Source organism: Falco naumanni, chromosome 4 (genome assembly GCF_017639655.2).
Source record: "Falco naumanni isolate bFalNau1 chromosome 4, bFalNau1.pat, whole genome shotgun sequence".
Classification (NCBI taxonomy): domain Eukaryota; kingdom Metazoa; phylum Chordata; class Aves; order Falconiformes; family Falconidae; genus Falco; species Falco naumanni.
Window position 1 is genome coordinate 89,193,945 of NC_054057.1, and position 22,343 is coordinate 89,216,287.

At 51.8% G+C, this 22,343-nt stretch overlaps 1 protein-coding gene across 1 annotated transcript in view; it reads left to right on the forward strand.

The window, feature by feature from the left end:
- PLXND1 (plexin D1) overlaps positions 1-22,343 on the forward strand; it is an 83,700-nt gene that overhangs the window by 54,730 nt on the left and 6,627 nt on the right. Inside the window, exons 20-33 of the mRNA XM_040589797.1 lie at positions 654-768; positions 1,821-1,928; positions 2,622-2,734; positions 3,951-4,058; positions 5,154-5,284; positions 5,702-5,900; positions 11,666-11,812; positions 13,823-13,979; positions 15,053-15,156; positions 16,201-16,264; positions 17,159-17,193; positions 18,850-18,954; positions 19,780-19,943; positions 21,411-21,558. Coding sequence (XP_040445731.1) covers positions 654-768; positions 1,821-1,928; positions 2,622-2,734; positions 3,951-4,058; positions 5,154-5,284; positions 5,702-5,900; positions 11,666-11,812; positions 13,823-13,979; positions 15,053-15,156; positions 16,201-16,264; positions 17,159-17,193; positions 18,850-18,954; positions 19,780-19,943; positions 21,411-21,558 — 1,698 coding nt within the window. The remainder of the gene's footprint in view (positions 1-653; positions 769-1,820; positions 1,929-2,621; positions 2,735-3,950; positions 4,059-5,153; positions 5,285-5,701; positions 5,901-11,665; positions 11,813-13,822; positions 13,980-15,052; positions 15,157-16,200; positions 16,265-17,158; positions 17,194-18,849; positions 18,955-19,779; positions 19,944-21,410; positions 21,559-22,343) is intronic.

Consider the following 22,343-nt stretch of genomic DNA (forward strand, 5'->3'; position numbering starts at 1 on the left):
AGCACCTCCTGACACCCCGTCCACTGCATTAGCCACAAGATCATTACTCATCTCTGGTCTCATTATTATTTATTTTTATTCCCTTACTTTATTTGTATTTCAAAGACTTTAAAGGTTCTTTAGAAAGAGCTCCTTCTCCTGAGTGGCAGCAGTTCTGCTTTTGGCGGAGAAAGGAGAGTACAGCTGGGATTCAAAGGCCATTCAGAGGCATAACAGAGTTGGATGATTAATGGAAGTGGTTTTCTAGTAAAAGTAGTAGAGGCACTACTGTATGGTGCGGTGAGCTCTCTCAGAAAGGGTCGTCTCATGCTCTGGGTGACCATGGTGGGGCCGTGACGTGGGCTGGAGCCTGTGGCTCTGCCACCAAAGCCCTGTCAGGGGTGCCTAGGATGGCCACTGCTGCAGTATCGCAGCCTGCTGTGAGCCGGCCTCAGCTTTCCACCAGAGCACACACGAAGGGAATTGGACTCTTCTGAGACACACAAAGTACCCCAGCCAGCCTCCCTGCCAAGCCTGGTGGGCTGAGCCAGCGTGCTTTGTACATCCTTGGGTGAAGGTCTGCCAGGTGCTGCCCCATAGTCAGTCCCTCCTTGTTTGACCTCTGAGCTACTTGGTAATATGCTGATCAGCTGCTGCTTCTCCACCTTCCCTAGATCCAAGTTGGAAAGTTCAACTACACAATTGCGATGCTGCACCTTGGGGGAGGAGAGACCGCAATCATAGTCTCCATTGTCATCTGCAGCATCTTGCTGGTCCTCTCGGTCGTAGGTAAGGGAACAGAACAGTGAGTTTCCAGGCTGTCCCGAGGGTTTTTTCTCATTGCGTGCAGAGGGGTGAAGATGACTCACTCATACATTAGGAAACCTCTGAGTACTGCAGTTCTGCAGTATTTGAAACTGCTCCAGGTGCAGCAAGTAGCTGGCCCTCTCTGTACGGGGACGAAGCCAGGATCAAAGCTTCCTGCAGCATGGAGCATTTGCTGAGTGAATCCATCATTCAGCTCTGTTGCTTGAGCCTGTGGTTATTTATAAACTTACCCTTTTCCCCAAACACCTAGTAGATACTATAATACAAAGTAAAGGGTGTGAGAAACTGGTCTTGGACTTGTGCTGACTTGAACAGGGCTCACTCACAGGCATGACTGTCCCAGAGCATCCTAAAGGTCCATCTAGCCCAAGGTCCTGTCATCAGTAACAGCCAGTGATAGGCACCTGGCAAAGAGCATGAAGAACAGAGCAAGCGTCTTTTGCTGCTGGAGCAGACACAACAGTTTGCTAACCTTGCTGGAAGCCGTGCAACACACCCGTGTCCTCTGGCTAGGGTGTCTTCTCATTGCATGCCCAGAAGGGCTGTGCAGCAAGAAACCTGTCAGCTCACAGCAAATGAGGTGTTTCTGGTAGGGATTTAATTTATTTTTAATAAAGGTTACAATGCATGCTATTTATTAAATGCACCACCCATCCTTAAAACATATTCCTAGAAGTATGGGAAGACTGTCAGACATGAACACTGTGATACAGGTGGTAAATGTCTTAAAATCTGTATTAATCAGCTGGAATACATTATTGTACAGTAAAGCTGAATATAGACAGCCCAGACCTAAACTGAAGATGACAGTTAAAACATGACCATTAAATTCCAGCTGGTTCTACTTATTTACAGATAATCAGCAACTGCCTGATCAGTTACTGGTCTTGTAGGTGTTAAACCAACACTGAGTTTAGCTTTCTGCACCCATGTCAGCAGAGGACTATACTGATCCCAGCTGCAGCTGCTCCTAAGCCCTAGTCCAAAAAGCTTGTTCCCTTCCTCTTTTCCAGCTCTCTTTGTGTTTTGCACAAAGAGCCGCAGAGCGGAGCGCTACTGGCAGAAAACCCTGCTCCAGATGGAGGAGATGGAGTCGCAGATCCGGGAGGAAATCCGCAAAGGTAAGCCGCTCTGCGCCGGGCACCGAGGGGGAGCCAGAACTAGGAGATGCTGGGATAGCAGGCTTGAGGCTGCTCACCTTCTGCTCTGTAGAAGTTTGTAGAATTATTTATAGGAGAATTTCTGTCGTTGCTGCTGAGCTTCAGCAGGGTTTGTGAATGAGGCTCAGTGGCTGGAGGTGTATCTCCTCTGCTGTCTTGCTGCCTGGCTTGGGCAAGCCACATTTTGGCGGAAAATCATGCCGCTGATTTCCACGTCTCAGGGTTAATGGCCCTTGGCCATGTCAGGGGGTTGCTTGAAGGCCCCACTGGTCTGTATTGTGTTTTACAAGGGTGCAACAAAGACTGCAGCATGCTCCTGCTAGAGCAATGGGAGAAGCAGTCCCAGCGTCTGCATCTGCTGTCCCCACGGTAGGTGGCTGCAGCGCAGGCTGAGGTCCTGCTCCCGTGGAGGTGGCTCTACTGGAGGCGGGGGATGTCCTCTCCACCGGCGCGGCAGGGCGTCATGTGCGGTGCTGACAGTTGAACCCTGGCAGTAATGTGCTGCTTGTCGAGAAACCCCTGCTTTAGCCCACTCGAGGGAGAGGCTCGAGGAGGCAGAGATGAGGCGTGCCACACTTTTCAGTGCCAGCCTGCTTACTGTCTCAGCTGGTAGAGTATCGGCGCTCTTACCATCTGTGGGTCTCTCTGTGTAAGGTTTTGCGGAACTGCAGACAGACATGACAGACCTGACCAAGGAGTTAAACCGCAGCCAGGGGATCCCGTTCCTGGAGTACAAGCACTTTGTCACCCGAACGTTCTTCCCCAAAGTAAGGCGATACCGCGTTTCACAGGCACCTAATCGCTCCCAGGTCTGTCCTAACCAGATCAGGGCTCTGCTTTCCCTCTGCTCAAGGGTTATTACAGTGTAACAAAATCATTCCGCTGTTACATATTCAGTTGTCACGTATTTCAGCCTCAATTATCGTCAAAAGTGGAAGCGCAGCTCCTGGGGTGTGAAGTAAGGTTGGGCTTGCTGGCACACGATGGGAGTCTGGTGGCGATACCGTCCTGGGAGCTGCTCTGGCTCACAGCCACTCCTCCTCTGAAAGCACACTCACACTCTGAAAGCTTGAGCAGAGATTGCTGGGGGCTCCCCAGGGACTGCAGCGTCACCCCGCTCTGCTCAGCGGAGGCTGGAGGGTGGCTGAAGAGCACATCTGCCCTTGGCATTCAGGGAGAGGGGGCTTTTTGCACACAGCATGCCACCGAGCATTCCCAGCTGCTGTGCCAGTCCTCAGGACCTCATTAGAGGTATGTCTCCCCCTGTTTTTTCTCCTCTCTGTCAAAGGCTGGGTGCGTGGTGCTCCCAGTAAGATGACCCGTGGGCGCCCAGACCCAGGGTCCTCCTGCAGGGCCACACTAGACACACCGGTGCCGTAATTCCCATCACTGGCTGCTCCGCTGTGTCACTGTGCGCCCTCAACAGCGGCCGTATTTCACCCCTGAGGCAGTTGCATTTCAGTGGTGAGGAGTGAGATGATGATTTATGACTGTGGAGTGTTTCATTAGTAGTTACTAATCGGGTTTTTAAGTTATCCAGTGTCTATATATCTGCACACTGGAGTCTTTAAGATTCAGGCTGCTATAAGAATGTTAGAGATTTAAACATTTTTCCCATCTGTTTCAAAAGTTACATATGTTAAAACACCCAGTACTCCTCTATTTTGACTTAGTCTTCTATAATGCTTTCTCTTCTGGGATTTTTCTAGCTGTCAAATTAGTCTATTTGCAGTCTCCCCACCCTAACAGCCTTGTGTCTGTGCAGACATCTGCCTCCCCCCATTCTTGTGGTGTTTTTTCATTCAAGAGGCTCTTGCGAAGTGTTTAACAGCTTTGTAAACCCTACCAATGCATTTCTTCATAATGGGTGGTCTTCAGTCCCGATGACATGTCTCTCCGTCTTGTTCCCTTGTGGTGCATGGCAAATGAGGAGGTCCCCGGCCGGGTGCAGCCACCCTTCCCTAACACTGTGCTTGGTTGCAGTGTTCCTCGCTCTACGAGGAGTGCTACATCCTGCCGTCCCAGCAGCTCAGCTCCCAGGTGGGCTCCCAGGTCCAGGAAACTCATCCGCTCCTGGTGGGGGAATGGAAAGTGAGTAACCCGCTAACAAAACAAATGCTTTTGAGTGGTTGCTAACTATGCTCGTGTGTGTTAACAGTGCCATGCGTTTTGTTGTGGTGCGTGGGGGTGCTCGGTCACTGAAAACAATTAACACCACCGTCCGCTGAGCTTTGGCTGAATGGAGAAGGCAGATCTGTGGATCTGCTCTCACATGAAGGAGCATTGTCCTGAGAGCCTCCCTGGCTCTGTTGCAGGCTCTTCTTCCTGGGTGTTACTGTATTATATGTCACTTCAGTCCCATACGCAGCTCATCATAAATTAGATTCCTCCCAACCAGGGACTTTGTAAAAGCTGTTATTGTCCCATAGCTGCATTTCATGCGGACAAGAAGTAGGAGTCAAAGAACCAGAGAATCACTCTAGGTTGGAAGGGAGATCTGCTGAAAGCAGCTCCAACTAGGTGGCATTGCTGAAGGCCTTGTCCAGCTGTGTCAAACATCTTCAAGGATGGAAATCCCACAGCCTCTTGGGGCCCTGTTCCAGTGCCCGACCACCTTAAAGGTGGAAACTTCCTTCCTTATATTTAATCAGTGTCCCATGCTCCATCTGGTGTCCCTTGCCTCAGCACTGTCCCAGTGGAGCACGGGAGGCAGAGCCTGGGTCTGTTTTCTTTGCCCTCCCACGAGGCAGCTGAAGGTTGCAGCAAGATCTCCCTTTACAGCTTCATCTTAAGGCTGACCAAACCCAGCCCTCTCCGCCTGCGCCCACTGGCTGGTTTGGCAGCTCTCGGCTGCACTTGCTCTGGTTTGCCACCGTTTTTCTCATAGCAGGGAGCCCCAAACTGGCCACAGCACTCCAGGTAGCCTCACAAGTGCCAAACAGAGAGGAGTGGCCACTGCCACCGCCCAGCAGGGCAAGCTGCTTCTGATACAGCCGTGTGGTGCACGCAGTCATGCCCTCGCCGGGAAGGCCTGCTGCTGACTTGTGTTGAGCAGAGGGAGGAAGGGGTCTTCAGCTCAGTGCCTCCACCTTCAGCAGAGACATCCTTGCCGTCAGGAAGGATAAAAGCTGGAGGAAAAGAACAAGCAGGGTCTTTCTCACTCTGCTCTCTTATATTTTTCCTTAGATCCCTGAAAACTGCAGACCCAATATGGAAGAAGGGATCTCGCTGTTCTCCACCTTACTCAACAACAAGCACTTTCTCATCGTGTTTGTCCATGCTCTTGAGCAACAGAAGGACTTTGCTGTTAGAGACAGGTATGAGATTCAGAGCTAAAGACTTGGCAGCTGGAGGATACTGATTTATTCCTTCCCCGTAAGTGATCCAGGCTGTGTCTCGTGCCATGCATTTCAGTTGAAGGTTGGGTTACACTTGCCTCCTGCTTTTCTGTTAGAAACAGATGGCCATAAACCTCCATTATTCTGAAGAGCACCAAAAGGTACGAGCGACTCGCTCATGTTTTGTGTCCCTGAACACTTGGTTCACCAGTAAGAGGGTGCGTGTCAGCCCAAGATCCAGCAGCACTGAAAGAGGGTTTGAAGTTTTAATGCCATTGAGAAGGCTCATGAAAATTGTGTGAAATACTGCCTTCCTGTTTTGGGGGCTTTTTATGCCAGTCAGCAGTTTAGTCTTGTTGGGTTGGTGCTTGAGTCATCCACAATTTTGTGTTCCAGATGTAACCTGGCTTCCCTGCTTACTATTGCGTTGCATGGGAAACTGGAGTATTACACCAGCATCATGAAGGACCTCTTGGTGGATCTAATAGATGCTTCAGCTTCCAAAAACCCCAAGCTGATGCTAAGGAGAACGGAATCCGTGGTGGAGAAGATGCTCACCAACTGGATGTCCATCTGCATGTACAGCTATCTCAGAGTAAGAGAACCAGATGGCTGCTGTTGTGGGTGCGAGTCCTGCGCTGCATGTGGGAGGCGTGAGACAGCTGAGGACCTAAATACCTGCCAGCATTGCCACTTGAACGGTCATTAATGGTTGACAAACTCCAGTGTATTGAAAGGTTCAAGTGTAGAAAAGCAACCTTAAATTCAGTTGCTTCTCCACTTCTGCCTGGGGATTTGGTGAGATCAGACTTCTCAGCAGACCCTTCCCAAGGCCAGAGCACGAACTAACATTTTCACCATGCTTTCAGGTGTTCACCCTTTCACCTAGGAGAGGTGAAAAATAACCAGAATGGCTTGAGGTTTTGGAAATGGTTCCAGTTATTTGTTGGGTTTTTCCCTGACCAGCTCATGCAGCCGTGCTGATGGTCACCAGCCAGTTCAGCACTGTCTGCCTCAAGCCCCAGCTGTTGGGAGGGTGCTGGGGCAGGGAATGCTCCATGTCGGTGCCTGTTGGTGTGGGGGGCTTCTCGTGTGGGAGGCATCCTCTGCTTCCACACAGGCCAGGCAGGAGAGGTGGAACGTCTGTCCCAGCAGCCTTGACTGTCTTCTCATGGTAGGGAAAAGGAATATATTTGGCATCTCAAGAGCACATCAACAGTCCATCTGCTCAGTGCTTTATCTCCAACATTTGCCAGTTCTTGTTGGAATTTCCCAGAAGAATTGAGCAATAACTTAATTGATTCCATGGCAGTTAATTGGAGGACACCCCATTATACCCACAGGGGAGAGCCTTGAAAAAGCCTTTGAAAAATCTCTTTTCCCAATGTGTTTGCTATAGCCGCAGAAGCAATACTGTATTGTCCTCTGATCCCAGCTGATGATCACTTTTTGTCCTAAAGCGCGTGGTTTTGTAGTTCATAATCTTTCATTTCAGCTCACATAATTAGCCAGTAGAATGCAAGAAAAGTTACAGGAGCAAATAAGGATGGCTGTGCTGATGCAGCGCAGCTATCCAGCCTGTAAGAGCAAAAAGGAGTGACAGTGAATTTTTTTTAATCTTCAGTTTTTGTTCCTGTAGTTAAACGATTGCAGGAAAAAAGTGCTGATCTCTCCTTTTGGAGAGTGGAGACCACATGTAAGGCATCTGATCCAACTCCAGTTTGTGCTAAAAATGGACATTGTGCAAGAAGGCTTTCTCAGGGGAAAAAAAGAAAAAAGAAAGTTGAGTCTTATCACATGGACCTGAAGACTTGGGCATGTTGTGCAGCTAATTAGTGGCGAGGAGCTGCCGAGGGCCGGCGTGCTGCCCTGCCCTGGGCGCCTGGCGGGGAGGTGCCCCCATCACTGCAGGCTTGGCTGGGGGCTGTGGTGGGGCCGGGGACTGTGGCTGCGGCCAGGGCCGCGCTGGTGTGAGCTGTCCGCAGGAGGCAGGACGGGGTAGGGACGGGCAGGGGTCTGCGGCGGTGGCCTCTGCAGAGCAGAGAGGCCATCAGCTGAACCCGCGTTTCTACCTGCCTGCAGACCGGTCCTCAGCAGGGCTAACACCACAGTTGGGTTTGCAGTCCCATCCCTGCTCCACATGCTCAGCCTGAAACCATGGCCACAGGGACCATCACAGCACCGCCCGCCGCGGCCAATCGCCCATTGCTGAAAAGCACAGTTCCATACTAGAGCGCAGCACAGAGTTGATGTCCAAGAGATGTTCACATCACGTGTGCTCCATGGTGAGGGCAGAGGGACCCAATCAGAGGAGAAGCTGTGCTGCCTGCTGAAGCACAGAGGAGGAAGAGAATTACTCAGACAGCAGCGTCCCGAGAGCCCTTTGACTGTCCCAGGCAGACACGAGCTGGCTCTGCAGAGGGACGGGGGTCTGGCTCTGGGTCAGCAGAGCCAGGACCCTCCCCACCGCGCAGGTGAGCAGGGAGCCGCTGCAGTCAGGCAGGTGGCACCCCCTCACACACGGGCCGGGTTCAGCTCAGGGCTGTGATTTAAATACTAGCCATAGTCAAATGCCTCCCTTGTGCCTTGCGTTCCTCTGGATCAGGCTCTGTTGCCTTCAGAGAGGCATTTCTTGGTTAAAAAAAAAAAGGCTGCCTGCCTGCCTCTAGCATTGGTCTGTCAGACGTGTGACGATGGGTCTGGTTTTCATTCCTGAATTATCCCCATTAATCACAATGTCTATTCGAAACAGCTGCTGCAAAGGTCCCTGCCGTTGTGCAGTGGAAAGGTTCCAAGCGCTTGTATTTTCCCTTGTAAGTCAACGCTACATGCTCGAAACATTTGTTTCTCGTTAATGCTCTGCCTAACAGTCCATCCATTTGTGTTTTGGGGGAAAATGATTTGAAGGAGCTGTCTTCAACTGGGAAGGAGTTGCAGGCCACAGTTGCTAGTGGTCTGAACATGTGGAGGGCACCTGAAGGCAATGGAGTCACCACTGACAGCGGGAGGTTTGGCTCCCTGCATGCAGGAGATACGACGGAGAGCTAGCAGGAGTCTTGCTGCTTGGGACTGGATTCAGAGGAATCTTGCGGCATTTGCACAATTGATGCAGACCTCCGTTTCTGCAGAACTGAGTGAGAATTGTAGATAAAGCGGTCCATGTCCCTACCTTCTGCTCCGGCTTTGGTGGAAAATGCTGGAAGAAAAGCCTCCCCCATGAGATACTGTGGTGTCATTGTGCCTGGCTCCTAGCAGGATCAGGGGACAGACAGGGAGTTAAAGCAAAATTCAGGTCCTGGAATTCAGCTTTTAGGTCTGGGTCCGAGCTTCCTAACGTTTTGCATGTGGGATGGATCTGAGGTTTGGTTCTTCACAGAACACAAATAAATAGATAATCATGCAAAAATGAGCAGGCACTTGGGGTAAGCAGCTGTTTTCTGTGCTTTTCCCACCCCAGTCTCACCAAGACCTTTTGGAAATGGCTGTAATATGTTCCTGGGAGGACATCTCTGATGGCTTGTCAGCCTTGTTAATAGGGCAGCAGCATGTGAATCCAGTCTGTGCTCTAAACCTTTTTTTTTTTTTTTTTTTTTCTTCCCCAGCATATAAAAAACAAGCCCTCCCACGCTCATCGTGCGTGAAACAGTTCAAGTAGTGCCAGCCTGAACTATGCTTTCCATTACTGCAAAGTTATTTCAGTGCCCTGGGTAGCTTTAAGAGCCCATAACAGTTCAGTCAAAAACGAAAATGAAGTCTCATTAAAATACATTCACAATAGGAGGAAAAAAGGCCCCAGACTGTGTTTTAAGTATTTTTTTTGTCCTGAATCAGCACTGATCTCTTCTAGTTAAACTTCCTCTCTCCCAACTAGCCAAGTCCAAAGACAGTTTTGATTTGTTTCCAGACAAGTTTTCCAAACAATGCTTGAGGTTTCCAAGTTTGCCATTTTATCTCTAGTCCCTGCCTGCCAGACCTTCTTTCCTCTCTTTGAAATTTGCTCTCTGATTAACACTTTTGCAGATTTCCATATCATCCCACAGTTCCTGAGCCTAAAAGCCAAACAGAAATAGTATCTCACCCGCGGAGCACTGTCATTATTTCCCACGTGGCCAGCCCTGGGGCTGTCCTGCTCGTGCATGCTGTGGCAGGTCTGAAGCTCCTCCACTTCCCCCGGCTGCCGCTTCCAGCACACCTTTACATCTGCAGGAAGGTGCCACATCGTCAGCCCCTTCCCATGCAGCCTGTGCTGGTTTCAAACCATAAAGGGCTCCTGTATCAGCAGGACTCGCACTTTTTAAATGTTTTTGGAGGCAGCCAGCTGCGTGGCCATTGGCAGTCCTATCGTGTCCCTCTGTGGCCAGGGCCAGAGCTTCCCACGGCGGGGACGGGGCAGGCTCCAAAACCCAGTGCTGAATTTAGCCTTGGGTTCATCCCCACTGTGTGCTCACACCCATGCGATATGAACGGTTCCTCTTTGTAGCAGGGCCATCATCAGGAGCTGCTGGGACTTCTTGTGTAGGGTCAGCTTGGCAGTACTCCACAGATCACTTATGGGGCAAGCAGGTGCTGCAGCCTGGGGGTGTCTCTGTGCCAGTGTCACCTCCTTGCTTGTTACCTTGTATGCCCACCTTTTCCCTCAGAAACTAACTATTTTTTGTGTCTTCTGACACTTTCTGTGCTCTGTTTGTGGTCCTCAGCTTCTCCGTGTCCTCAAGACTTCACATCTTTCTCTGCTTGCTGGAAGCTGTGCCTCCTTCCACTTTCCATGCTGGCAGCTCTGTTGCTGAGCCCGTTCCATGCTGCATGCTCAGAAGGAGCATTGCGGGAGGTCATCAAACTCCAGCAGAAGGCCCAAGGGGCTTCCCAGTGTTCATGAAAAAAGTTGCCCTCAGAAAAGAAAGTGGGTGCACCATTGGCACAGATGGTGCATGCCCACCTACAGCCCTGCTGTAGTGTCTTACCGTCAACTGCGCTGAATGCAGCCGAATCAAAACTGACATCAAACTAATTGCTTTAGCAATTATAGGGCAATTAGAATAAAAGAATCACCAGCTCCTAATTAAGAAGCAGATTGAACAGGATTTAGCAGCTCCTAGCTGATAAATATCAAAATCATCCGATATTGAGCAGGATTTCAGATGGCAGGAGTGTTTGTGCAGGGTGTGTGTGAGGCTCAGAAAGTACATAAATGTGCAGTAATTTGCACTTGCGTCGTTGGAAGGAAATTGCACATGAACAATAGGGAGAATGGGATGTACTCCAGTACTGAAAAGTTTCTTAAGGAATTATCTTATGTTTTACTTGCACATCAGCGTAGCAGGTAGAAGTGGATCAGAAATCTGACATTAAACCGTGTAGCTGAACCGCATCGCAAATAGCTGGGCCCTGTTCTCTTTTTTGTTTTCATTGCAGCAGTGTCACAATTTGCCTCTCTCCTGTAAGATGAAGTTTGATGAATGTAAGGAGTTAAATGGTGTGTTTGCTTGCTGTCGCATGGGAACAGCTTGTTGACCCTGATCCTTTCTGTTTTGCTGTGATCAGGGCTCTGCTGTGGTATGAGAAGTATGAACGAGAGTTCCCAGAGCCACAGGCACACACAGTGGGCTTACTTCCATGGATTTCAATGGCAAACCAGGCAGTGCAGAGAGGGGCTCGGCTGATGCCTTCGTGAGAAAGCTGGGCACCCAAATATCTCTGTAGACCCAGATTTTTGTGCACATCAGCCCCGTCCTTGTCCTGCTGAATGCAGTATGTTACGTGGTCTGTGCCCTGTCAGACTGCAAGAAACATCTCTGTACCAGGGTATGCCAGATTCTCCCTGAAGTTCATGTGTAATTTCACATGTAAATTAATGCACATTTATAGTTTGCTGAGCATCGTGCATTCATGTACCCACTCAGCCCAGCTACACATATGCCCCTGCCTTCTGAGCAGTACCCGAGCACTCTGCCCATGAGGCAGCAAATGCTGGTGCAGCCTGTTGTGGCAGCCCTCAGCCCTGCGGTACTTGCTGGAGAAGTCGGATGGGGTATGTTGGTGCTGACAGTTACAGTTCACCCACCCCCACGCCCTGAAAATTGCCTGTGGCTGTTGTCGACTGTTATGTCCTCTTCCTCATCTGTCACATTGCCACAGGTCTGAAAACTTCTGAGCAGCCTCAGAGAGATGCTGGTGGGAGCTGCAGGGGCGACAGCACCGAGCACCTGCCAGGGGGTTGCAGCACCGGGGGTGGACTGGTCCTGCTCTGCAATGTGCAGGGGCACCTTCGGTGTCTGCACAGAGTCTGTCCTTGCCACACTGCTGGAAGGAGCTACCACCACTAGGTCCGATCTGCTCACTCAGCCTTCTTTCCTTCCCCAGGAGACGGTCGGAGAGCCCTTCTTCCTCTTGATCTGTGCCATCAAACAGCAGATTAACAAAGGTTCTATCGATGCCATTACGGGGAAAGCAAGGTACACCCTTAACGAGGAGTGGCTCCTGAGGGAGAACATCGAGGCGAAGCCGAGGGTGAGTACCTACACCCCGGGGCTCTGACGGGTGTGTACCCCAGTGGGGTAGCTGTGCAGGCGCGATGATAACCATGTAAATTACATACCCGCAGAGGCACTTGCCACTGCCCAAGCTGTCAACTGCAGAACAAGGCTTGTAGTGACTGTTTGTTTTCACCTCTGTCCCTTGGTGGGTCACCTAAGTAGCTCAGATTAGGAGTGAAGAGGGGTAAGGAAATGTGTTCTGCCATATTCAGTGAGTTAAAGCAACAGATTTACCATTGCCAGCAAAAGAGCATCTTCGCTAGCAGTGGGAAGGTGCTGCCTGTAAATGTGAGTCTCAGGGTGAGGGCTTTGCCCAGGCTGTTAACAGGAGTGAATCTGAAAAGCAGTTCTGCAAAATGCCTCCTGTGGGAATGGAGCAGGCGAGGGCTGTGCATGTGAAGGGCTCAGTTCCCTCCGGAGCCTGACGCAGAATTCAGCAGACACCTTTCCAGAGCCTGGGTCAAATCCTGCTTTCAATTACCTGGCATAAATCTGGAGCAACTTCACTGAAGTCAGTAGGTTGCCTAGTTGTGCATCACTGTAACTCAGAGCAGGTTTGAGCTCCGCATCCTCTGCAGATTCCTGTTACCAATTGACCTGTAAATTTACAATGCAGACCGAGAAGGGTGAGCAGCAGGGCGCAAAGTATTAGCCGCCAGAAATGGTAACTTCATAAGTCTGAGCAGGGGAAGCAGGGCTGCTTCCTACTTTGCAGAAAAAGAATAGTATGAACAGAGCATGTCAGAGGGAGGAGAGCAACTGCAGGCTGCTCACCGCAGTCCCCCACATTGCTGGTAACTGAACTTCTGCTTTGAAGAGCACCTGCATAGTATACATAACATCTTCATTTAATGCTATGGGGAAAACTGGGACTTCACCTATGTATTCACAGCATTCATGGCCAAGGATGCTGTCTCTGTATCCTGATACTGAAAAGCAGTGTTTGTAAAGGAACCTCTAGGCTGTGAAAATCCCAGCCATAACTCACGTGTACCAAGTGTTGTCCTAAGAGGCAGCTGTGCTTATGCCCAAGCAATGCTCCTGGCACCTGCAGCTTCCCGCCCTGGGCTTGCCAGTCAGGCAGTGAGATGGCTTCAGGGTTGCATTCACCACTAAACAAAGGCGCAGCGTTGCTCTCAGGTTTGGGCACACCAGGGAGCAGAGGGCATAAGCAGAGGCAGAGCTGAGGCTGTCCCAGAGCGAAGCCCCTGGGCAGGAGGGAGACGCCGTGCTAGTGTTTGGGTCTGCATGGCTTGCAAGAGGAAGAGGCTCTTGGGCTCTGCCTCTCCTTGCTTGACTGGTGTGGTGGCTGATCCCAAAAGAGGAGAGGATTTTTTTTTTATGAGTCGCTCTTGTTGCCCTGCAGCTTTCTGCTGCGACTGTGGCAGTGGCTGTGCATGCCTGAGGTCCGAGCTGGTGCTTGTGGAAGCCTGCAGCCCCTCACAGCTGCTTGGCCCACTGCTCCATAGGTTCTCCAGCAGGTTATTGGGTGGTGCTGGTGGCGGGCTCCAGCACTGCAGCAGACCTAGCCTGCAGCATGCTTAAAGCTTGTTTAAACAAAGGACCTCAGCCCATTGCATCAGGGAGAGGCTGAGCAATGAGCCTTGGCGGTCCTATTAGTCACCGGTCGGAGCCAAGAAGCTGAGGACATGACTAGTCATGGGGGCTGACCTTTCCTCCCACCCCGAGGTGGTCTCTGCGTGTCAGGGCTAAGGCCCATTAGCAAGGCAGCATGCGAGGAGGTTACAGCGTCGCTCCCTGTGTCCTCCTGGCTCCATCAACAAACATGTCTTCAGCCTCCAGGCGGCTATAAATCAGTACCTCTCACTTGTGGTAAAGCCTAGATGACCACATTTCAGCCTGCTTCCAGCAGCACGGAGCCCAGGGCACTCCAGGGAGAGCTGGACAGGTGCTGCAGCCTCCATGTGTCCTCAGGAGCCCGCAGAAATGGGCAGGTCACCCCTAACACAGCCTCTGCCTGCAGAACCTCAACGTCTCCTTCCAAGGCTGTGGGATGGATTCCCTGAGCGTCAGGGCCATGGACACAGACACACTCAGCCAAGTGAAGGAGAAGATTTTGGAGGCCTTCTGCAAGAACGTCCCCTACTCCCAGTGGCCAAGGGTGGAAGACGTTGACCTCGGTAAGGACCAGATGCATTGGACCAGCCAGTCCTTAAAATCAGATGAAGCACTCGATGGTGCATGGTAGCTCTTGGTGTCTGTCAAAGGACTGTGGGGGAGGTGGCACTGGTGAGAGAACAGATGTCAGGGCAGCCTTTTCCTGAGGATGGTCTTCGGGAATGAGCAATGGGACCAGATGCTGGTGGGCAGGAATAACTGGGTATGTAACTGCAAAGGAGCTTTAGGAAAGCCCAAGTGCAGCAGAGGGATGCTTGGACTTGCACCCTTTAAAGCCTATAGTCTTAGCTCCAGAAGGGCTACCCTCCAAAACCCCCCTGGGCCTGTGAATGGCTAGTTAGTACATGTCTCTCCATATGCAGCTAGAATTGAGCCCATGGACTCTTGTCCGGCCATAGATTCAGGTCTGTCATTTGTCTACCCAGTGGCCAACTCCTTCTCCCAAAATTGAAGAAGGACCCAAGCCCAGTGCTGGTGAGAGAAACCCATGCTGCTTGTGGTGCCTCCGTGCTATGCAGTGGGCTGTGGAGACATGCCCCAGCTGGCCACGGTCACAAGGTGAATGTCCTCAGTGCCAGAGGGTCTCCAAGGAATGCCCCAGGCTGGAGCCGTGGCAGGGCCCTGCTCCTCCCAGCTGGTGTGTGTGGCATGTCCCCAGCTCACAGGCTCGTGGCCAGCTCTGCCCTGCGGGAGCTGCCACCAGCCTTCGGTGGCCATGTGCAGGCATGCAGCATCTCACCTGCCTGGTGCTCCACATGGCAGGTCCCACACGGTCCCCAGGGGTGAGACAGGGAGAGGGGAAGGGGGAGGCGTGCTCTTCCTCGCCTCTCTGAGCACAGCCTTAGTCACCTCTCCCAGGTCCATCCAGGTCCGCTCTGGTCTGGAAATATCCACTCCAGGGGCTAACCGTGGAGGCCACTGCTGAACATCTGCTGTGGTTTCACAGAACCCCAGAGGCCTTAGCAGTGGGGCTGTGCAGCCCCTGAGCGCTGTGCACCTGGTGCCCAGAGCCCCCAGCCCTGCTGCACGTGCCTCCTTCAGGCTGGTGCCTCACTTCTCCCTCCTCTGTGTTCAGAGTGGTTCGCCACCAGCACCGACAGCTACATCCTCCGGGACCTCGATGACACCTCAGTGGTGGAGGACGGCAGGAAGAAACTCAACACATTAGCACATTACAAGGTAAACCTGCCAGCACTGCAGGAAAGCTTTGCTTCCTCAGAGCCTGCCTGGCCTCAGGGGCAACCTGCAGTTCCCCCTCCAAAAACAGGATCATCGGGAACGAACAGGGAGGTTGCCATAGCTCCGCAAGAGCTTCCAGGGAATAGACATCTGCCCTGGTGAGAAGCTCGTTAATATTGCAACACACTGAAACTAATTAAACACTCTTCATGCAAAACAAGTTATTACTGACAACAGAAAGCGGAAGGGAAAAAAGCTCCTATTCCCAACGGCCACCAGCTTGGCTGATTAATATCACTCTGCTCTTGATCCATGCTCCTGCTGAAATCACTGGTGCAATTGTCACTGCCTGCCCTGAGAGCAGGGGCTAGGGATGCCATGGAGGAGCAGGGGCCAAAAGTGGGGGGAAATGTGGTGAATCAGACTGTTTTCTTGCTCATTTTTCCTTTTGAAATTAAATGAAACCGGAAATTCTTAGGTAATTTCCATATTCTCCAGTATGCCTGGAAGCATAATCCTCACTGCTCTGTAACACTGCATGGAAAATCAAAACCGGAGCTGAATATTTATTAGTAGTATTATTTGGGTAACAACCGTGCTGCGGAGCGCCACTGCAGGCACGGTGCCCCTCAGGACAGAGAGGTAGTACCAGCCCCAGGGGTCTGGGCTGCAGCTGGGTTCCTTCTCCCCTTCTGGGGAAAAGCAAAACAACATCTGCACAGCATACACTCTTTCCTCTTGGAATTACCTGGTGCCAACATCCAGAAATATATCTTGGATACACGTATTCTCCTGATTCTCTTCAGATCTGAGAACCTCACTATCTTGTATTTGCATTTAAGAAACCCATTCCACATAGGGCAGTGCCATTGCTGCCCATTTCCAAGGTGGGGAGCAGGGACATGGGAGGTGCAGAGAATGTTCGTGGCAGAGCAGCGACTGCACCAGCGTCTCCCAGCTCCCGGGATCTCCGGGATCTGTGGATCTGCAGGAGGCACCATTACAGCCCCCGTCATCGAAGTCTGCTCTTCCCTTCCTCTGCAGATCCCTGAAGGAGCATCACTGGCCATGAGTTTGTCAGACAAGAAAGACACCACGCTGAGCAGAGGTAATGTCTCACTTCCCCTGTTGCGGGTGACCAGGCAGAAACACTTTTGTTTTTAGAGGGGTGTCTCCAGCCAGGGATGCTGAGAGCCGGCTGCCAACAGCCTTGTCTGGACGTTGGGGTGTGGTGGTAGCCCGGGCAGGGCTGGCTCCGGTGTTGTCAGCACTCGCAGAGCACACTTTCATCACGGTGCATTGTGCAGAGCTGGGCATCGGTCGGGCCACCATTGTGCCAGGGAAGATGCTGTGCACGGAGCAAGACTGGCATGGCCGAGCAAGCTGACTGGCCAGCAGCCCGGGATGTGCCCAGGAAGCCCTCCGGGTCCTGCAGGGTCTCCACTGCTCTCCTGCAGACCCCTTTGCCCACACTGTGGCATACATTTGGGGCAGAGAGAGCTGTAGAGCTGCAGGAGACGCAGCTCCCTCCTTCCCACGGCGTTCCCCCTTGCTACAGCTGAGCAACACGCCCGTGCGCCCAGCAGGGACGGCAGGTCGGAGTCCTGCCGTGCAGGTGGTGGCCATCCCAGGACCGACAGCAAGACAGGCAGGCGAAGTGGAGGCACTTAGCACGTTAATGACTGCGGTGCATGGTGGCATTGCCTGAACCACAGCCAGCACCCAGTGTGCTGATCTTGCTCTTCTGCCCTCTTGGGTCCCTCTTAAAACACCCTTTGGGAGACCACAACTGCTCCTTAAAGTACTATCTGAGGTACTTGCCATGTGCCCCAGAAGGCAATAAACAACCCCAAACCAAAGAAAAATGCTGAGGCCACGTGGGATGGGAATGCCAGCTCAGTGTTGGAGTTCCTGTGGAAGGCAAAGGCACAGAGGGTGTCTGTGGAAGCAGGTTTCAGTTTGAGTCCCCCGACTGAGCCACTGTGTCTCTTCTTCTTCACAGTGAAAGATTTGGACACCGAGAAGTACTTCCACTTGGTAAGCATCCTGCTCCTGGCTGCAGAGGCTGGTGGCAGGGGGCCGGGGGTCGCTCCGCCCTCCCAGGGGAGCAGAGCCATTGCTCCAGGACACCTGCTCTGAAGCATGGCACCAACACACGAAGGGACGGGTCACAGCAGCTACTGCGCTCCCAGACCTCTCCTGCTGCCAGGACAGTGAGGCTGCTGGCAGAGCATGGGCAGGCGACACAGTCCAGCCCAGGGTGCCAGCAGGATGCTGGAGGCAGGGCTCCTTGCAGCAGTGGAAGGGCACCCATCTAACCTCACATGTATTTTGACGTATTTCACCTTTACAATGGCTGTCTGTTTGCTTTCATCCCTGCAAATGGGTGCCGAACAGGCTGTTTCATCCCCTGCAGCAGCTGGTCCCTGTCACACTGGGGTGGGCCCTGGGCTGTGGTGAGCCCTCCGCCAGGCAGGGCTCCAGGTTGTCCTCTGCTGCCAGCCTGGCTGTTGAGGAGAGCCTGGAAAGTGCTGGGAGCAATGAGGTGACCAGCCAGGCTGGCTGCACACGGTGATCCCTCTTTCCTCCTGCATTTAAGTCTGTGGGTCCTGTTTTTTCAGTGTATGTGATAAAAGAGAAAATCGTCCCAGCCTTGCTGATATTAACTTAATTCATCTCCATGGGCTGGAATGTCAGGCGTGATGAACAAGCTGGATTAGGGCTCGTTAGTTTTCTTCAGAGGGGCTCAGAGAGGCGCAGAAGGGTTATCTGTAGACAAGCTTTAGTACTGTGGAACATAATAAAAAATTACCAGGATAGCAAAGTCATTGTTGTGCCTGATCTAGCTGTCAGCAGCCAGAGAGAGTTCAGGAGCACAGTCAGAGCACGGTGCAATGCTGCCGGTAGTACCCTGCGCAGCCTTGGTCAAGTCACCTACTGGGAGCTCCAGCATGCCGTCTTCTGCTTCCCAAAGCTGGGGGGTTTTGTAAGTTCCTGCTTGTGCACCACGCTGGAGGTACAAAGTGCTAAATGCTGTGAAAATCTGTTATGAAAAAATGTCTTATGGACATAACTATTTTATAGCCTGATTATTTTTTTTCTTGGCTGCAGGCTCTGTGCTCAAATAGAGTACATGCACACAATACAGAGCAAGGAGGGAGAGGGGATGGGAAACCAAATGTGCACGTGCAAAACAATGCCAAGATGAACTTAAATGGCTTGCTAGGTCATTATAGAGCAGTAGTTAACTGGCCTGACCAGGGGAATATTTATTTTTGTTTTTAAAAAGGCCAGGGTAGGAATATTGGCTGATCGTTCTTGCACTTTTTCCAAATCTAAGAAAAGCTGGTTTCCGTGGAAGCCTTGTGCATTGCTTCCAGGAGCCTAAACTGCAGCCCCACAGCAGTAGTGCACAGAGACCAGGAAGGCGAACAGCCTGACATGCAAAGTGAGATTGATTGTTTAATTTTCTTTGTCTAGCTTGAGAGAGGCAATAAAGAGCACAAGAGAAACAAATGTCAGAAAACCTGACTATTATGAATCACTTTTTTAAAGCCATATAAGGGTGTGTTTATGACACAGTAACTGCTTTTTAATTGAATTTTATATGTAGTTGAAATTCTATACTTAAAGGAAAATTCAGTGTGACACTTCCAGAGAGGAGCGCTCTGACCGTGTTATATATCGGACCAGGTTCTCCCAACTGATGAATCCGTTGAACATAAAAAGTCCCACAGACAGAGCCATCGGAAGAAAGTCCTACCGGAGATCTACCTGACCAGACTGCTCTCCACAAAGGTAGGGGATGGGATGCCTCGTTCGCAGCAGGGGGGGTTGTCTGTGGTCTGTAGCGAGAAGCCTACTCCAGGGAAGGAGCGCTGCAGGGCCAGTCGCTCTTGAGAGGCAGTGGGACAGTTCCATCCTGGACGGCTGGAGCACATTTAGCGAGGCTGCTAGGCACCACCAGCTCCTTGGGTTCCCTCCAGCTGTCCGGCTCACCCTCGGAGCAGCAGCAATGCTGCGTGAAGCCCTACACAATCTCCTCAGGCTGGGCTGGGGTCTGTGCACATGGAAGGGATGCTGACCACCTCAGTGTGTGAGGCACAGTTTAGACCTGAACCTGTCTCCCCAGTGAGAGATCCTACTGGGAAGGCAGATGGAGATGCTCAGCTCTGGGAGCAGGGGGAATATCTGTGTGATCTTAATTCAGATTTGAACTTACCCACTCTGCAAGTGCTCAGCTACAGCAGTTGGGCTCCCAGCCCATCTTTAATCCCAGCATGATGCCTCACTGGAGCAGAGATCACAAGAATGGCCAACAGTCTCTAGTCTTCTTTGTATTTACTGTGCAGAACAATCACAGATGTGAGATCCTAGCAGCAAGAAAGAAAATCTCAATGCCAAAAGAAACTAAACCCAAATGCAAGCTAATTATATCGCTATGCACAAACAAACCTTTCCCTCCCTGCTTCAGCATCCCCTTTCTCTTCTGATTTATCCCAACTGGCAGCAAAGACTTCCTTCCCCTTGTGCACAGCAGTGGCAGCCCCTCACACTGTTTTCCTGGGCTTGGGTGCTGCTGCTTTCCCCAGTTTTCCGTCATTGTGTGCACTTGTCCTGCAGGGCACGCTGCAGAAGTTCCTGGACGACTTGTTCAAAGCCATTCTCAGTATCCGAGATGATAAGCCACCTGTGGCTGTGAAGTATTTCTTTGACTTCCTAGAGGAGCAAGCAGAGAAAAGAGGGATCACAGACCCTGACACCATGCACATCTGGAAGACTAACAGGTTTGGAAGGGGAAATTGCTTCTTTCTTTCCTTCTTTCCATCCATCCCCCCAGAGCAGCAGCTGCCAAAGCCTTGGTGTCTTGGACTAATCATTAGATTGCTAAAAGTTGAAGAGGGACTTGGAAAACAGGAGGAGTGGCAGAGTGCATGGTGAAAGATGAGGCCAAACACAGGCTTGGAAAGCTTTGAACACAGAGCTCAGAGGAATGGCGAGCTGGAAGAGGAGGCACAGGCAGATAAAGGGCAGAACAAACTGGCACACTACTATAAATAACTAAAGGAGAAACAGAAGAGGGATGGGACAATGGGAGACAGCAGTAGTGTTAGCTCCAAGCACTGGGTATCTGAGATAGAGTCCAATATCATGTCAGGTCTTAAAACATCATGGAGACTTTAAAAACAGCATATTTGGCTCCTTTTCATTCACTTTCTGGCTTTTCAGCCCTTGGGGGCACTTTTCCCGACTTATCTCTGTAACCAAGCTGAGGCTCCAGGGTATTCGCAGGACTCCAGGAGCTGGTGCTGTGACAGTAGCGTGCTGGCAGGCAGCGCAGCACTGGGGACCAGCCAGGAGTGGTGCTGAGGGACGTGATGAGCAGCAGGAATGCAGGGGGGGAGCCAAAGTGAAGGGGGGAATGGAGCAGGGCGGGGAACGACCAGAAGATTTAGCTGGGGAGAGCAGGGAGCTCCGGGTGAGTGGTGAGAAGAGGCTCAGTGCTTCTGAGGCTGCAGGAACAGTAACTGTTTCCAGCCCCATATGTGAAAATAAAAACCAAATTTGGCTGGGATAGGAGGCCTGCAGACACAGCCATTGAGCTACAGATTTGCCTACTTTTCATTACCTTTAATTGCCAGTAGAGCAAAGACTTACAGCAGCTTTGACTCCTCACCTGCTGAGGAGGGATGGTAGGGAGGGCGAGTGATATACTGAAACTGTGTTGTGGCCAAATGAGCAGCAAAAATAACTGGAGGATAAAATTATGAGAGAGCAGAAAAAAAGACACATGAAATGCATTTCATAGGACCAGGCTTACCATCAGAACCAGATGATGGTTGCTGTCAGGGAAGAAGAAGGAGCTGACACCATCACTACAAAAGCCAGCAAGTGGGGAAGCCTGATTCAGCAGCCCCATGCAGGCAAACCTGCCACTGTCCGTCCTGGACCACAGCTGGCTCGGGGAGCTGCTGAAAGAGCAAGGGTACACACTGGCCTAGGCAAGACTGTGCATGAAGTCTCCTGCCCATGCCGTGTGCTTCAGCCTGAAGAAATGTCTCTTTAGGATGAAGACATGCGCCTGCCCCTCTAGCTAGGCAGTAGGGCTGTACACTACCAGGGTGTGCTTAATAGCAGAACCTGGCTCCTCAGGTTTTTCCTCCCTACTGTTCACTTTCTATCATCATCTTTCCTGCATTTCCTCCCATTTCCCTCTGGAGTACAAAAGTATTCCTGGCTTGTTTCCTCCACAGCCTACCTCTGAGGTTTTGGGTCAACATCCTGAAGAACCCCCAGTTCGTCTTTGACATCGACAAGACAGACCACATCGATGCATGTCTCTCTGTGATAGCCCAGGCCTTCATTGATGCCTGCTCCCTGTCCGACCTGCAGCTGGGCAAGGTATCGTCCAGAGAGGACACCTCACTCCTGCTCGGGCATCACAGACGGAGACCAGGCTGGGTGGGAAGGGGCTGCTGGCAGCCACTTGCTCTGGTTCATGCCATGGAGTTTTGGCTGTCTCCAAGGATGGCATTCTCCCCCTCCCTCTCCCACCACTTCATTCAGGCTTGAGCTTGAAATTTGCACCCTCTCTGTCACAAGCAGCGGTCAGGGAGTGGGAACACGCAGTTGCAGCCAAGGTGGCCAAAGACCCCAGCCCGGAAGACTCAGAGGATGGTGGGAGGGCCAGCCACCGGCTTGTCTGCTCGGTGTTACCCAGCAGCTGTATGAGTTGCCCTGTGGTCACAGGGGAGCCCAGCTCCTTCGGTCAGGGCTGGTGCAGGGGACAGCATTAGCATAACAGTCCCATAACAGCAGCAGAGGGATGATGTAAACCCCCAGTGGCAGGCTGGAAAATGACCTAGCTTCAGGTGAAGCTTTAATCATCACTGTCAGTGGCTTCTGCACAGCCTCTCACCTGGGCAAGCCATGAACACGGTCAGCACATACCAGCTTAGCTCACATGGAGGTGCGGGTCCTGCCAGGGGACAGCCTGGTGACACCGTCCATCAGCACTCGGAGGGCACTGCCGCCGGTGTGCCAGCACAGCCACAGGTGCGCCCCTCCCATGGCATCATCTCCATCACACGAGGCCACCTCTGGCACGGGGTCGGGGCCCGGCGCACCAGGAGGCTCAGCCTCCCCCGGGCCAACGCAAGCCTGCACGGGCCGTGTCTCCTTTCCCA